Source organism: Magnolia sinica, chromosome 6 (assembly GCF_029962835.1).
Source record: "Magnolia sinica isolate HGM2019 chromosome 6, MsV1, whole genome shotgun sequence".
Taxonomy (NCBI): Eukaryota; Viridiplantae; Streptophyta; class Magnoliopsida; order Magnoliales; family Magnoliaceae; genus Magnolia; species Magnolia sinica.
In genome coordinates, this window is record NC_080578.1 from 96,490,245 (window position 1) to 96,506,890 (window position 16,646).

A 16,646-nucleotide genomic window follows, 5' to 3' on the forward strand; every position below is an offset into this window, starting at 1 on the left:
GATTAATTACCTTTCTATTGAAATAATCAAAATCATTCGCAATATAAGTACTGGAAAGCGCACCTGTCCTCACCCCATTTCCTGAATTGCCTTGTGGAAGATTTGCTCGCTGTTACCAGTCTCTATCAAGAGATCAATCATCTAAACAGGATGCGATGATCATCAACAAGATGGAAGGAAATCACAACACACTCATTTCAGTACAACTTACAATTTCAAAATTAACACTTCAGCCTAACCTTGCATCTGGTTTGGTCCCTGTAACTGCTCAAACCAAACATTTAAAATCATGAATAGAAAAAAAAATATGAAAAAAAAAAAAAAAAAACACTATCTGTTTTCTGATAGTTTGCTGAAGTAATAGAACCTGTAAACACCCGTCTCTCAACGACCTCACGATATTCATCTTGGAAATTTTTCCTGAGAGTCTAAAGAAAATGGATACACAGATGAGAAGAGAAAAAAACAATCACTACTAGGAAATACAGCACTGTGATGCATGCCTAATTAGAATTTGTGTCACGCAGGCCCCAGTTTGTAGCTGTTCTGGTACAATAAAAGGATGATTTGAGAAGTATGGAAAACTGTCCACATTCAACGGATATGCCTGCTTGATGAGTTAACTGGCCTATTTATTGGCTACATTGTACACGTAATGGGCCAACCAATTAATGGCTTGGATGTTCTATACAATCATTACCTGAAAATCAGTCATTCTATCCTTTTAACTTCTTCAAGGAGCTGCAATTCAGAAAAAAGAATCAAAACAACTTGTTTAGCTCTGATTGCTTTTGCAATAAATATTAAAGAGCGGAATTCAAGCAGCAAATATAAAATTGGTCATAGCAGTTCTCGACCATCCAGGGAAAACAAGGCCGAGTTACCTGCAGACCAGGGCCTGCCTGGTTAACTGACCCACTGAACAGGCCCATGACCTGGCCAGGTTGACTTGGGTGAGTCCCTAGTTGACGCGTCGGGTGAACTATGCTTCAAACTAGCCAATAACTTTGAAATGTAAGAAAGAGTAATACATCCTTGTCGATTTCTTCTAATTTCGTTTTTATGTTGCGGGTGATTTTCCCCACTTCATCAACATATTTCTCCATCCGACGCTTGATTGCTGAAAGCAAACTAACAATACTTTCAGCAACAATAGTTCTGAATGGGCTATTGCAGGAAGCTTGAAACATGCAAAGAACAAAGACAGAGTTACACCTTTCATTGCAGAAGCTTTTGTAACAGACTGAGATTCCTTATTGCCATCCTGCAAAAAGAAAAAAAACTGAGTTGCGGCTTTTGGGTTTTCTCAATTACATCAGATCTTTTATTTAAGTCACAATATAAAATAAAATTCAAATCTTTTAAGGCCTGATTGAGTTTCATCAATTTAATGCAAAGATAATCTGCAAGCTCAAAACAGAGCTAATCACAGGTTCACCAGGCTAGAAATAATCCATTGATCTAAATGCATCTTTTACACTGCATTTTGAAACACACCTGAGTTGGATTGCAATTGTTCATTTCAATTAGGTGGCAATGATCGAATTGTATCGACGGTTAGTGTTATTCATAATGGAGTACAAATTGCCATTAAATTCCTTTCTAGTTGAACTTGGAGTAATGATCACACAATACAAATACTATGATAGTTTCAAATTGGTCATTTCAGCTTCACTGAAATGATTATTACATTTCTAGATGATAGCATGTCCAAACACAACCATAGCCTTGCATATAATCTCACCTTGAGCTGTCCTCAAAAACTGTCCATACATATTAACTTTGGAATTATCTATAAGTCGGAGAAATTGAATGTTAATCTATATGCAAATAGAGATCATCATAGTTCCAACTCCACTTATGTTCCTTAAATGAAAAGAAAAACCATTGAATATCATTCAAAATATAGAACATGAAAGCAGTGAAACACAAGTTCTTCGACATGTGACAAAATCTGCTAATAGGAAGAAAAAGAGAATTGAGTGACAAAAAATGGAGAAAGCTAATGATGAATTGGAAGTACGAAACAGTGTCCATGCTACATAGATGGCTGTGAGCAAGCTGCATTTATATGAATTGAATTTTCTTTCTTTTTCCTTCTTTTGTACAAAGGTATTGGTATTGGATTATCTAAACAACTACCTGAACTCCACCTACTCCTTTTCAATCTGTTTTCCTATAAGCCTCTCCACATGATTGTCTCTGCAATTAAAAGCCACCACCAATAAACTTTTCAGAAAGAAGAACAGAGAAACAGAACGTCACAGCTTCAGGAAATCCTATACTGAAGTTAGTTAATGTGGTCATTGTACTACAGAGAAGCAAAACATACTAAAAAAATCATTCAGTAAAAGGTGACCAAACATTTAGAAAACAAATCACCGACCGCCCAGAAAGCACTAAAGCATGATATAAATAAATGGCGTGGATTCACCAACTGGAATCTGACAATTTCCACATCGAACTTCTTTAGTACATGGAGAAAAAGGGAGCTGGAGCATCGCTAAACATGCAACTAATGGGAATATCCACTTTTGAGTATGGCTAGGCCTCTTACCAGTTCTAACTGGCATTGTGTTTACAACTAAACCTGGTTTCTTCTCTTCTGTGATTATTCATGAGAAATGATCACTTGTGTCCATCACTTGTCACTCTAAAACGATTCGGTTGTCATTTCACTGAAGATGTCGACGAGCAAAAATACAAAGTTGTGGGAACCTTGGCATACCAGTCTGTTCATTCATCCCTTTTGAACCATTCCTCATAGTTGTCACTGTTTATCTAATCTCCACTGTGTACATATTTATATAGAATCTACATTATATTTCATACATACATTCAGCCGACAGACATGATCATATCTTCTAACATTATCGACATGCACAGATATATGGACAACATACTCCATCTCATCGTAACATAGGTCAGGATTCAACTAGATATCACATTAACAAAAACTGAAATAGAATTGTAAAAGGTGGTAAGAGATTGTTTAGGTTTCTAGTCGTTGCAAGCAATAGCTCATTTCATCATCTTTTATGAAAATTCCATTTCAACCTTGACTTTCAAACAAAAATGCCCGTGATATCTCTTTCTTTTCCTTCTCATTAGTTACCAAGGGAGCATTGTATTTCAAAGCATCAAATTTCAATCCCTAGAAGAAACTATGAAGATTCTGAGTGTGAAATGGTACAAAATAAACCATAAACTGATGCCATACCTGAAGACAAAATCCTCTTTCCAGCCCATCCTTTGGTGTTCCTCTCAGATATTTCTGCCCTCTCTCAGATCTCCAGACATCGAACTACACAAATTCAGACAAACCCTGAACAGAAAAAAAGGAGTGTGGTTCAAGCAGACATGTGTACTAATTTGGGTACTTCCATGACAAAGGAAGATATCCCCATCCATTATCTCAAACCAACGTCCTTCAAAAGAATGCAGTAGCTCCATTTAGTTCCCTTCTTAGTTTGAGTTTACTACTGCTGAATTTGGATCTGGTTCAGCCTATTGAACCAAATAGAATGCAGAATCATGTGAAACATATCATACTTGATTGGTTTGCTATGCCATAGAAAGTGCTTCTGTAACCTCTTCACATTTGTTTGCATTGAAATATATCTCCTTAGTGGGATTTTCAAAAGGATCTCTTTCAAGTTCGGTATATCCTTCTCTGCAACAATCACTGAAAATGCAATCCAATCCAACACCTCGTAGAGAGGCGGCACAAAATTATCCGCGATGATTTGGTTAGGAAGTAGCCGTAACCACGAACAGTATCACATTACTTTGTATTATGAAGTGTGCTCCAGCTTATGGTGGTACCAGGCAAATGTGGGGCCTGGGTGATGTGACATCCTAATCCATGCATCAGATGTGTGAGCTGAACACTATGGTCGGACAACAGCATAAGGAATGAAATTGGGTAGGAACACACTCCCTTGATTTCCACCAGGGCCCACATGAGTTTCAAAACGGCCTGATTTTTAGCCTGACCCTTCATCCAGGCTAGGTTAACTGTCTGGATGGCCTGGATTGCATATACACTCAGGTGGGCCCCATAGTCAAATCGGCAGTAGCTATCCACTCTCGAATAAATATTTACAATAAGGTAAAATATAAAAATTTACAATAAATATCCTCTCAGGAATTTCATCAAACACCCCACATGCACATGCAATCTCTTTGTATTTCACATAGAAATTCAACAGCCTGGTCTGCACAAACGGGCTTAAGTCAAGCCCATGGAGATTTGAAAAGAACCTAAGCAAAAAATATAGACAGTAGCACATCCAAATCTACTGATTTGAAAAGAACCTCCAATAAAAACACTCAAAAATCTCAAGCAAGAAACAAAGTCAGCAGAAAATAAACAAAATCCATATTAGATTTCCCAAATTAGAAAGAAATCCTCTCCTCAAATCATTGCAAACAGAGATCGAAGAAATTAGGGCCGGAAAAGATAGAATAATGAAAGAGAAAACAAAAATTACCTTTCTAGATCTCCTACAGAGATAGAGATAGAGATAGAGAGATGCTTCACTTCTTAGTGTCGATGACACGCCAGATCCAGCATCCAATGCCGCGCGTGCAGGGTTTTTTGTTTTCAATTTATATGGATCTTTGTGTCAGCTATGCTGCGTTGTCTTGTAGTGAGGGAGAGAGATCGAGAGGGAGGAAGATCTGGAGTGAGGGAGCGGGAGAGAGGGAGGGAAATCAGGTGTGAGGGAGAGGGAGATAGGGAGAGAGATTGAGAGGCAGGGAGATCGGGTGTGAGGGAGCGGGAGAGAGAGGGAGAGAGATCGATAGTGATGGAGCGGGAGAGAGAGAGAGAGAGGAGAGAAAGATCCAGAGGGAGAGAGAGAGAGAGAGAGGAGAGAAAGATCCAGAGGGAGAGAGAGAGAGAGAGAGAGAGAGAGAGAGAGAGAGAGAGAGAGAGAGAGAGATTGGTTCTGGTATGGTTTGGAATTGAGTTTTATTCTTCTTCTTTTTTTGTTCTGGTACGGTTCCAAATCTGGAGCCGTTCTAGGACCAAAACCATGGTCGTTCCAAAATTGCTATATTGGTGCGGTGCATGTCTTTGAATATTCCTATTAGAATTAGACTTTGATTGGAGGCTAGGGTCTTCCAAATCCAAAGATATTTGGTCATGACCCATCCAATTTCTTGTGTTTGACAGCATAAAGTAACTGGGGGTTTCAAATCCCCTCAAAGAGGGGGTTTGAAATCCAAGGTGAGAGCTTGGATTACATCTAAAATCCTTCCAAGAGTTGCATGTGTAACATGTATGTCATCGGACTGTTATTCTATTGGGCACGTGGCCCACTAATGATGTCCCAAAACAATTAGATTATCAATTGCATCACTATAATTACTTTAATATGATGATCAACACCGTCCAAACATTGTCCATGTAAATCAACGGTTAAAAATCGTTGGTTAGTCACTTGGGCATGATTTTGTGCTTGTGGCCCATCCGAGACTTGGAATTTCATCATTTTCGGGCAAAGCATATATTTTAGCGAACTTATTTCAACAATTGTGTTAAACATTACATACGTTCACTAATTAGAGATATTAAAGTTGATTTAGTAATTAAATTCAAGCCCCTATAAATATATCATGCATAGCGTACTTTTGGATTAAAGTTGATTCCCAATCCAAGGTGCCAAACACAATAGGAGGATTTCAAATCCAGGGGGTTCCAAATCCACGCTCCTAAACGATTTCAATACAAAGAAACTGATTTTCAAAAAATAAAAATAAAAAATCAGTCCAAACACAAACTCAGGTGAGCCACAACACAGGGAACAATAAGGGAGGATACGCCACCTCAAAAACATATCATAGTGTCATTGGAGCTTAGTATGGTGTGTATATGCCATCCAAGACATTCACAAGGCGTGCCACACCACAATGAAGGGATGCCAAAAAGACCACGCTGATGGAAACTGTGGGACACGCCACTTGAATTTGGAATTGAATATCCCCCTATCAGCCCTGATGACATGGATGATACAATTTTTAGTGGTGAAATAATACGATGAAACTGATTTTCAATCCTGTGCTCTCGACATATCAAATCAAGATGCAGATGGAATCCAACTAAGTTCAAGTATCTATCAGGCCTTGGCTGGCTTGTAATCGGGCTTTGGAATGGGTTGGGATCATTGGGCAAAAAAACCAAGATGAGAGGCCGAGGAAAAAGAGTAATTTTAAGGGACTTACTTGATACTCTGGCAAAGTATGATGATACACAGTCATAAAAAACTGAAGCCCATCATGGATAGGTCAGTACCTCAAAATGGAATTGACTAAGAATTGATTAATGGACGTCCATTGGCAAAATTGGATCAAATTGAACAATTCTAACCTCTAATCAACGGGCAAGTATTTGTAAATTTGGACCATTGATAACTACACTTCATGAGAAGGATGCACGATGAAGTACCTGACCCAACCTAATTTTCTACTAGTCTAAGGTGCTTGGACCAAAACCCAACCAGTTTTGTAAACGGGTCTAAAAATTGGACTGAGAGCCGTTTAAATCAGGACCAATATTGAGGGCTATGATCTTCTAATCTGGAAGATTTTTGTGACCACATTCACCAGCATCATGATGGGAAAAGGGCTCAGTTTGGATGGGAGGATGGCAGGTTATCAACCACCGGCGTTCTTGAGATATCCAAGTTGATATTGGAGCTATTCTCATTTCTGTTGCTTAAAAAAGCCCATCGAATTACAGTCCAGTTAGAAAACTACCATTGAATCAAGCAAAGATACAATCACATTACAATCCAAAGCCAAGATCTGCACTGTTAGATCAATGCATCAATAAAAAATTGAGTTAAGACCCAATAATACCCATCAATGATTTCAATTGAGTGACAACTTGAATTGATGGAAACTGTAAAAGAATAGACAAGTTAAAATCAAACTACAGCTTTTCTCTCTAGAGAAGTAGGAAACTGTCATTTCTTGAATTCCACCCATTTAAAAGTTAAATCAAGACATTCATTCATCAAAATTGAAATTAAATAAATTAGAAAACATACCATAGACATTTTCCAGTTGCCTGGTTTCCAAATTAGCCCTACCATTTTGGAACCATATATCAATCCACCTAAGCTTTCCAATCTCAAAGGTCCTCCCCATTATCATGTTTAGCCTCATCCTTAGTGTTAAAATGGGACATCCTTAGTGTTCATCTCTTCACACCCTTCAATGCCCGAAACGGCATGGATCTCCTCCCTAGTAATAATGCCACACCTGCATCACAAAAAAATAAAATAATCAATGTCTTGAAAATGGGAATTCTTCCTTTTCATTGAGAGAAATGGCCATGAAAATTTTGAGGCATGCATGATGGAAAGATAGGATGAGGGAGGGTGGTCTTCTTCTCCATGAGAATTAGCAACATGAAATTAGATGAGAAAAATTGCTGAGTCATTGCATGTTAATTTAAAAAGCAGTTCGCAATAATTTTATCAAAGAAGTTGTTTCAACCATCCTTTTTGTACATGAGGCCCTTTAAGGTCTCTAGCCAGAAGAGTCCTTGCAAGTTGCAAAGACAAAATCATCAGTTTTAGAATTTTCTTCTTTCTTTCTTTATATGGGCAAGGAGATAAAAAGTCAATCATCTTAACTGCCAATCTACCCTTTAAAAGCCAACCCCAAATTGCTGGGACACAAGCTAAGAAGATGATGAGACAACTAAAGGCCTGTTTGGATTGGTGGAATCCAAGATGTAGGTTTAGAAAGGAAATCACCAGATCTGAGGAAAAGTGTGGGTAGCGTCATCAGTGGAAAAGAATCCTACAAAAGGTGGTTTGTTTTACTCTTGGTGATTTCCAGGGGAAAATACAAGGGCCAGTGGTTAAAAAGTGAAATATGAGGATTCACAAGTTTCAAAATGGAAAAGGAAAACACCTTTTTTGTGGGAGAAATGGAAACAATACCTTATTGTCACAATAGGTGGGAAATGTCACGTCAATGGAAAATATCTTTTCCACGGTCACTTTTTGAATTCCACCAATTGAAACAGGGCCTAAAGGTTATGTTCTTAACATTTTTGCAAATGCATCAAAAGAAGCTGTTTCCGAAGACTGATTTAAAAAATCATATGATATGACTCAATATCGTCCAAGTCGTATCAGTTTCGGTCTGAAACAAAACAAGTAGCCACACCCGTACGGGAATGAAATGGGACCAAGTCGGGCGAGTCACACCATTTTTGGTCCCCAGGCAAGTCACATTCAAAATGACTACTTAAATCCATGCCAAAGACAAGTTATTCTAATACCAACTTGTGAGTCAAATCTACCAGAGTGAAGTACACGAACTAGTGCAAACACACCACGTCTGTATACGCATGGAACAAAACATTGAAATATCATTAGAAATATGGACTGAGCCTATAGTTTAGGAGAGAAGAAACACATGCATTGGAATCTAGAGTAGCATAGATATCTCCAGTTTCTTTTATCCTAGACACATTGCGAATACAACTCATAAATCTCTATATCCTGGTTCACATGATTGCATGAGGATATGGTCTTACCTAATCACTCTCTGATCTTCTCCCACCAACTGTATAGGTGTAGTCAGTGAAGAGCAAACCGTGGTGGCAACTCCATTCAATACCTTGAGTCTCCAAAAAAATTTGTGGCTCCTCAAAGAGTCATCCCTATTAGAAAGAAGAGAGAAATCGGGAGTTTCAATCACAAATCAATACTGCAATTAAATAAACAATATTTACCATACTTAGCATATCCCACCTCATGATTATTAAAATGGATTTAAGACTTGCCGAGTAGGACCAACTCGCCTGGCCTTGAGTCAAGGCACAGCTTGGCCAACTTGGGCATTGAATCAACCCGAGCTGCTCAAGTCAGGGTATACTCTTGGTGTCAAATTGGACTGGGTTTATATTGAGTCCACGCAAGTTGCACTGGACTCGGCCGCCTTTTTTTTTTCCCGGAAAGGTAGACACGCCCAAGTCTTAAAACCATGATTTTTAGTGACACAAGGGCCTGTTTGGTGTTTGGAAACGACGGGAAGTATTGGATTAAGTGAGGATTAGGTGGTATGGAATTGCATTTGGTCCCATGCAAATTCCATCCGGCGTTTGGAAACGACAGGAAGTATTGAATTAATCCCGGTTTCATTTCATCCAGTGCCAATAGTAGGATTTCTGGTGGATTTCGAAATCCACTACATCTATGGGCCTCACATTGATGCATGTGTTTTATCCACGCCATCCATCCAAATGTGCCCTTTACACATGACACTCGAGTTGCACATGTGTATAGGTGACTGGCATCAGTTGTGAAATCTGGTCTGTTGATTATAATTCCATGGTTCACAAAACGCAGGCTTCACTTAATACAGTGTATTTCCCAAAGGAAACATTTGATCCCAAACTTGCGATTGGACAGTCAAAATACCATGGTATTTCCAAACATGTAATCATTGTGCAATAATGGTGTTAATTCCATTTAATGCAATTCCATACCATTTAATCCCATGTTCCAAACAGGCCCTAAGGGTACAGCTCAGCTAGACGCAATTCGTGATTAGTGATGGCAACTCAAAATTTGGACAGAGTTGATTGAGCAGGCCACATTTTACCACCAAACAAATACAAATGATATTTGCTAGATAATCAACATGATCTGATCAACATCAGCTCCAAACGAACCAGTCGATCTGCAAAACGGGGTACCATCTTACCAATGTTCATCCACAACACCAATCAACTGGAAACACTAATCTGTCGAAAATTACAGAATTAACCCTATGAAATAACTATTGATCTTTGTTCAAAACCTGCCATTGATCTATCATAAAGAAAATTCCATTAATGTAGCAGAATCATACGCCAATAGGTTTTTTGAATAAGATCTTTCAAAATATTTTATCAATTTCTTAAAATCTATTACTACTATAGAACTCACGCGGGTACTCCCAGTTGAAATTCCAATGCCTGTTCTATTGACACACAGCTACATCGCTTATCGCTGCAAATAGTGGCAAAGCACAACGAAATAATTTCACGACCGCTGTTACATAATGTTGATTGCATCAGTATATCCTCTAACAGTTAGCCAGTTACAATATCAAAAGTTGATCACTATAACAAATGTCAATCCTCATCACCATAATACAACTAGTATTAAGTGCCAAAGATTCTAGATTGAGGAGCCTACAGAGTGGGTAGTAGAATTATAATGGTTCCTCACAAGGTAATCCCTATCGTAGTGGGATCATTGGCAAGCTGAAGAATGAAGACAGGCGGTCCTGCTAGCGTGAATGACGACTGAAGTGGAGGCCTTGACCCTAAGGGTTGCGAATGTCATTGGTACACGCTTTGGTCTTGTTAGTTGAAAGGAAATCCACTACTGTGATGAGTTGTGTGGTAGTCATGACCCAATAGACGAGATTTGTTTTCAATGAAATCCATCTTCTCTGCGCAGGGATAAACTCCCCTCTTTGGTTGCCACTTAAAAAATGATTTCATCTCATTTTTGTTACAATAATTATGTACCAGAGATTTTGATTTATAGAAGTTACAAGTTATCATGTAGTCGACCCCAATTAATTGGGATAAGGCTTAGATGGTGATGGTGATGGTGATAAGTTATGAGTTATCGAGATTATTTTTAGTCCTTACTAAAATCTCCAATACATAATTACCATTAACTAACATGATATGATTTATTTATTTATTTATTTATTTTTGGAGAGATGAAAAAAACTTCATTGAGGCTGTAACCAAGAAACAGAAAAACCAACAAAAGAGAAACAAACAAGATAAGAAAACTATACAAACCCCACCCAAACCTAGCCCACAAAAAGGCCTGAGGCCACCCAGAAAGTAAAACAAGACCCGCCCCAAAACTCTACAACAGCCTTAATGAAACCCGCTCATCAATACAAAGACAACTCGACTAAGAACCCCCAAGGTGGGATGCTTCTCATTTCTGAAGGTCGGATTATTTCTTTCGAACCAGACCGACCATAAAAATGCAAGCAGCACCATCCTCCACCTATGGGACCCCAATGAACCCCCTTTATCCCCATGCCAGGCTCCGAATATGGCCTCTATCAATCCCGACATTACCCAGCTAATGTTAGCCTTGCTGAAAATACCAGACCAAACAATACCGGCGAAAGCACAGTGAATAAACAGATGCTCCACCGTCTCTTCCACATCTAAATAAAGAATACAAACATTTAGCAACACCATATCTCTTTTGCAGAGATTGTCTATAGTCAGAATCTTGTTCCTCCCAACCAGCCAGGCATAAGCTACTTTAGGAGGAGCTCCGTAGTAGGACCAACAGAAAGTTGGATGTGAAGAGGCCCCAAGCTGCTCTCTCTAAGATAATTGCCGATAAAACAACGTCATTGAGAACTTGCTGGACTTTTCGAACCTCCAAGCCATAGATTCTCCCACATCTTGAGCTATCTCCTCACCTTGCAAATGAGATAACAAACTCACAAAACCATCAAATTCTGAGTCAGTCTGATTCCTACAACACGGGGTTGTCCAAACCCCCTGAACAGACACATAGCTGGCCATTGAGATATTACCCGAAGGATTAAATTAGCAAGGTTCCGAAAAGAGGTCTGAAGCGGGGCATCCACACACCAAACACCGTCCCAGAATCTTACTTTAGATCCATCCCTCACCTGAAAACTGCACCCTCCACCACCGAAGGGGCCACTCTTGCTACACCTTTCCACCTGTCCAACCCGACCGAGCCCGCTTGGGTTGGGCTTGGGTTGAGAATTCCCAACCCGAGGTTGGGTTGGGATGGGTTAGGGTTGAGGTATAGGAAACTTGGGTTGGGCTAGCGTTGAACACCAACCCGCCCGACTTTCGACCCTACCAAAGGTGCTTCGGGGGTTTCCCCAAGCAAAGGGGAAGGCCCAAATATGAAGAAGGGAAGGATCCGATGCGGCATTCAAAAATCTCAGCCAGACCTAGAAGGGTGTCCTGGGGAGTATGAATACCCAAGATTTCTAATTTAGATAAATTTACTTTTAAGCTTGATACGATCTCAAACCAACCCACAGTCAACCTTAAGTTTGCCACCATGGAGGCCTTAGCCTCACAGAACAGAATAGTATCAGCAACAAGCTGCAAATGAGTAATTAGTTGTGGAGAATTATTAACCGAGAAGCATGTAAAAAGACCGACCACTTGACCTCTGCAAAGTAATATGCTCAAAGCTTCCAAAATGATCACAAAAAGAAAAGAGGATACCCCTAACGAAGACCTCAGGAAGATTTGCAGAAGACAAATGGGGAACCATTCAGCATAATAAAAAACTAGGCCGACGAAATACAACATTAATCTAATTTCTCCAAGCAACCCCAAGACCCATTCTTTCAAGTAGTTCAAAAATGACCAATTGACATGATCGTACTCTTTCTCCATATCAAGTTTGCACATAATACCATTCGACCCAGCTTTGAAACAGGAGTCAACGCACTCGTGGGCAATCAGAGCACTATTCAGGATTTGATGACCTGAGATAAAAGTGCTTTGGAAATGGGAGATAACCTTGGATAGCACTCCTCGTAACCTTTGACTGAGAATCTTCAATAAGATCTTGTAAGGACTACCAACCAGACTAATGGGTCCGAAGTTCTTTAACTCCACTGCGCCATGCAATTTCGGAATAAGGGCCAAGAATGTACAGCCTAATTCCGGGGTTAAGTTAGCCGAGGCAGCAAAGTCCTCAACAAAAGCCAACAAATCCTTACTGATTAAATCCCCAAAAGACTGGAAAAAAGTGATCAGGAACCTATCAGGTCCCTGTGCCTTGTCCCTACCCGAAGCGACCGGGAACTCATTTTTTAGTCATAACCAAACAAGGCCTTAGTTTGCTTATATGGCAGAGGGGGGAATGAAATGACTGATATGTTAGCCAGAGAGGGGTTCAATAGGCCATTTTAATTTTTGGGAATTCACTACATTTTTCATGATGATTTGATTTTTTTAAAAGGATTCATGATGTTTTAATTCTCCCTTTCTTCAGGAGAAAAAAAAAAATTATTATTATTTTTTTTAATAAAAAAATCTTGGTAGTTCTCAAAAAAGGGAGCAAAAAGAACAAGAGAGAAAAAAGGGTACGGTCCTGGTCTTTATGCACAATCCACCTTAAAAGGACTTGGGTTGCCACTCGATGCTCTGTTTTAATTGGAACACGCAGCTCTGACACCTATTGAGCTTTCAAACTAATCATTCTCATGTGTAGAAAGTAAGTTTTAATTCCTCACAGGGTCTTCAAGAGATGCTACTGAACCAATTGTTCAAGTTTCTTGGTTTTTTTGGTTCCATCATGAAAGAGCAAATTGTGTGGCGATCGTCTTGCTAGTTGAAACGTTTGGAAGTAACCCCTCTGCACAGTCATGGGCATGGATTGACAACTCGTTTGAGTTGACTCTCAGACTCCACCAAGTCCAACCCTGTTTCAGACCATGAATCAGTAGTGCAAATAGGCTTGAATCGGGCGAGTCGTAATTAGACTCGGGATCAAACAAGTCGCCGAGTAAAAAAGCCATTTTCGTGGGCATATATCACCATGTGGTCCTCCCTTTTAGTGTATCACTTTCATTTCATTTAATGAACCGCTTCTTGATAAAATCTTCAAAACATCAAATGCCAATAAAAGCAATTCTAATATGCATCCACACTTTCTAACACGGCATTAGAGCACTTGAGTCACTACTTGAAATATGAATTATAATTTGCGAATGGGAATGTTTTCTCAATTATTTTAGATAACATTAGCAGGTTGATTTTCTCATCATACAATAGTAGTTTCACTACCTAACTGTTTGGAAGATGGGAATAGTTGATCCATGTCTAGATTGCTTTGATAAAAACAAGAAATGACCGTTCGGTAGTGCTGGTTGTTTGGATTGCAATTTCTTCTTCTTCTTAAGTTCTAGTTGCAATAATTCAATTCAATAAAGTGGACATGACAAAAGTGGGACTAATCCTACTCTCTACACCAGGACTAACAACCAATAGAAATGATTCATGTCATTTTGGGATAAACTTGAAAATCATGGAATAGCAATCAGGGCAGGTCATCAATATAAATTAAAATGATCCACTGCCATTTTGATCATTGCCTTTGCTTTCAATTGAATTATCACAATTCATCTCAAGTGAGAATCCAAGCAAACCCTTAAACGAGGACTATGGTGATATGGCATCAAAGAAAGCACAAAGGAGCATCAATCGCTTAGCTTGATATTCATGTACTCAAATCAATATGGCATCATTTAGAGCATGGAAATACACATTACAAAGGAAACATATAAACATTTCAAAACTCAAAATGAAAATTTGGGATCATGGTACTTGAATCAAGAGGACATTTCAAGAGAAATGCAAATAAATCACCCACAATGACAGATTTGAGAGGAGGCGTGCATGCCAATGTGGCACATGTGCGGGCCGTACATCAGTTGGGCCCCACTGAGAACATCTCGTGGCTCAAAGATCAGGCTGGTCTACTCAACAGGTAAAACCACTCCACCTGATGAATGGGCCAAATCTCACACATTTGCTACAAATCTCCTCTTCAATCTGCCTTCTTGCAGAATCTCCCAACTCCTTAGCAATTTGTAAGGTTTCTAACCTCAAGATGAATCCTTGTACGCATTGTATACTTCTTCTGCAACTGCCATCTCCTCATCATCCGTAAGCAAAGCACCATCTAGTTGACCCACATTTGCTTCATTGTTGAACTCCCCAAATGCATTTTCACCGTTAGGCTCGTCTTCAAACAACTTTTCATCCTCCATGTCCGAAAATTCATTAAACATTTCGAGCCTCTTTTTCCGCCCTCTATACCCAACAAGGTTCTGAATCTTCTCCTTCCAAAGCACCAATGGGCATTTCTCAATCAATTCCGAACCTTCATATGCTTCCGTCAAGTACACGCTTAGCCTCTTTCCCCTCTCTGAAACGTAAAAGATGCCAAAATGCTTCAAAAGAAGCCGCATCAGCTTCTGGGGCATCTTGAATTCCTGCCGGAAGTGGGTCAGATGGTCTGTCACCAGCCTTTTCTCAAGCGTAAAGCTCAGCAGCTCGTGCATGACCGCAACTGCCCTCTTGTCAAACTCCCGTGATCCTGGGCTCAAATCACATGGATCAGCATACGGTGATAGATATGGCCGTTTTTGAAAATGCTCAATCTGTCCGCCGTATCTAAAGATCTTCTTGTAGTTTGCTGGGAACTTCAATGGGAAAGGAAGGCAAAGCAGCCCTGGTGGGGGGCGATCAGATTCCGGTCCCGCTGCTAACTTCTTCTCCAACTCTGTCACTGCCCAAGCTGGGTTCCACGACACAAGTTCCAAGTACTCAACATCGTCGATTTTGACTGCCTTGAAGAGTTCCGGAAACATGTGAATCCACTGATTCCGGAAATCATAAGGCAGACCCAAGTCACGCCTGAAGTGGGCAATCTTGTCAACTTGGAGCCGTTTATCGACTGACATCATCAAGAACCTCGTGACATACTGGGCCAATTGTGGGCTGTGCTCTTCCTTGAGTCGCTCCTCCTCTGCCACAAGGTCCTCACCCTGCTGCGTCAGCCCACACCATATCACGCCCTTCTGGTCCTTGTACAATTCGAATAGCTTCGGGGACTTGCGGATGAAATCCGAGACCTTGTGCGGCTTCTGCAGGTTGATCTGCTGCCGGTACCGTTCCAATTCTCTCAGACGCATGATCTGCTCGGGTTCTTTCTTTAGAAGCTCTATCACAAACAACACCTTGGATGCTATCTTCCACTTCTCGGTCACTATCTCGAGATCATGGATCCGCTTCTTCTTGCTTCTGTCTTGGACCCGCTTGCTTGTAGTCATCAATCGCTTTTGCAAGTCTGAGAAAATCCATCCAGAAGCCGTCCGATTGTCTACGGGTGACAGAGACGGTCTTACATATGAAAATTCAGCAAAATCGATACTAATTCTGTTGAGTTTGTGCCTAACCAACTGGGTGATCGTCATCGAGAGCTGTCTGATCATGCAGATTGACATTACTTAGGGGCCGTTTGATGCCTGTAACTCGTGTAAAATGCAAGAAAGTTACGGGTGACTTTCTTAGGGCCTGTTTGGATGCCTGTAAATTCTTTTAAGTTTAAGTCACTTACCGGTGAAGGTTACTTACAGGTAACCTGTTTGGATGTAAGTTGTAAGTCACTTACAGGTAAGTTTTTCTGTTTGGATAGCCTGTAAGTTACTTACAGGTAGAAAGCTGTATATTCACACCGAGCAGAGTTTAGATTGAGGAATCATTCTAAAATATTATAATCATATAAAAAAAAACATAGGATCAAATATGTTATTTTGTTAAGCCCATCAAGATGAATATTTGAGATAATTATTAAGCTAAACCAATCATCAAGTGGGCTATAAAAGTGGGCCCACGAATTCAAAATATATATAATATGGAATAATAACTCAACTTAAGCATTGAGAATAAACTTAAAAATATTAATAGAAAATCTAATAATTAAATTACATTACCAATGTCTTCTTTAACTATAGAAATTACATTTAAATTTTTTTACTAGGGAATCATCCTCTCCAACCATTCATTCCTTTGAATAGGACTT

At 39.7% G+C, this 16,646-nt stretch overlaps 2 protein-coding genes across 2 annotated transcripts in view; both read right to left on the minus strand.

Annotated features, from left to right (window-relative positions):
• The window catches only part of LOC131249175 (uncharacterized), a 74,429-nt gene that overhangs the window by 10,592 nt on the left and 47,191 nt on the right, over positions 1-16,646 (minus strand). The gene's annotated exons all lie outside the window — the stretch shown is intronic.
• On the minus strand, positions 7,183-16,047 carry LOC131249176 (protein WHAT'S THIS FACTOR 1 homolog, chloroplastic-like). The gene is made up of 3 exons (XM_058249791.1): positions 14,664-16,047; positions 8,561-8,686; positions 7,183-7,269 (listed from the first exon to the last, which is right to left on the minus strand). The coding sequence occupies exon 1, from the start codon at positions 16,036-16,038 to the stop codon at positions 14,665-14,667; it is 1,374 nt and encodes a 457-aa protein (XP_058105774.1). The 5' UTR covers positions 16,039-16,047; the 3' UTR covers positions 7,183-7,269; positions 8,561-8,686; position 14,664.

Excerpts from the sequence above, each read along its gene's own strand:
- LOC131249176 (XM_058249791.1), bottom strand. The coding sequence starts at position 16,038 with ATGACGATCACCCAGTTGGTTAGGCACAAACTCAACAGAATTAGTATC.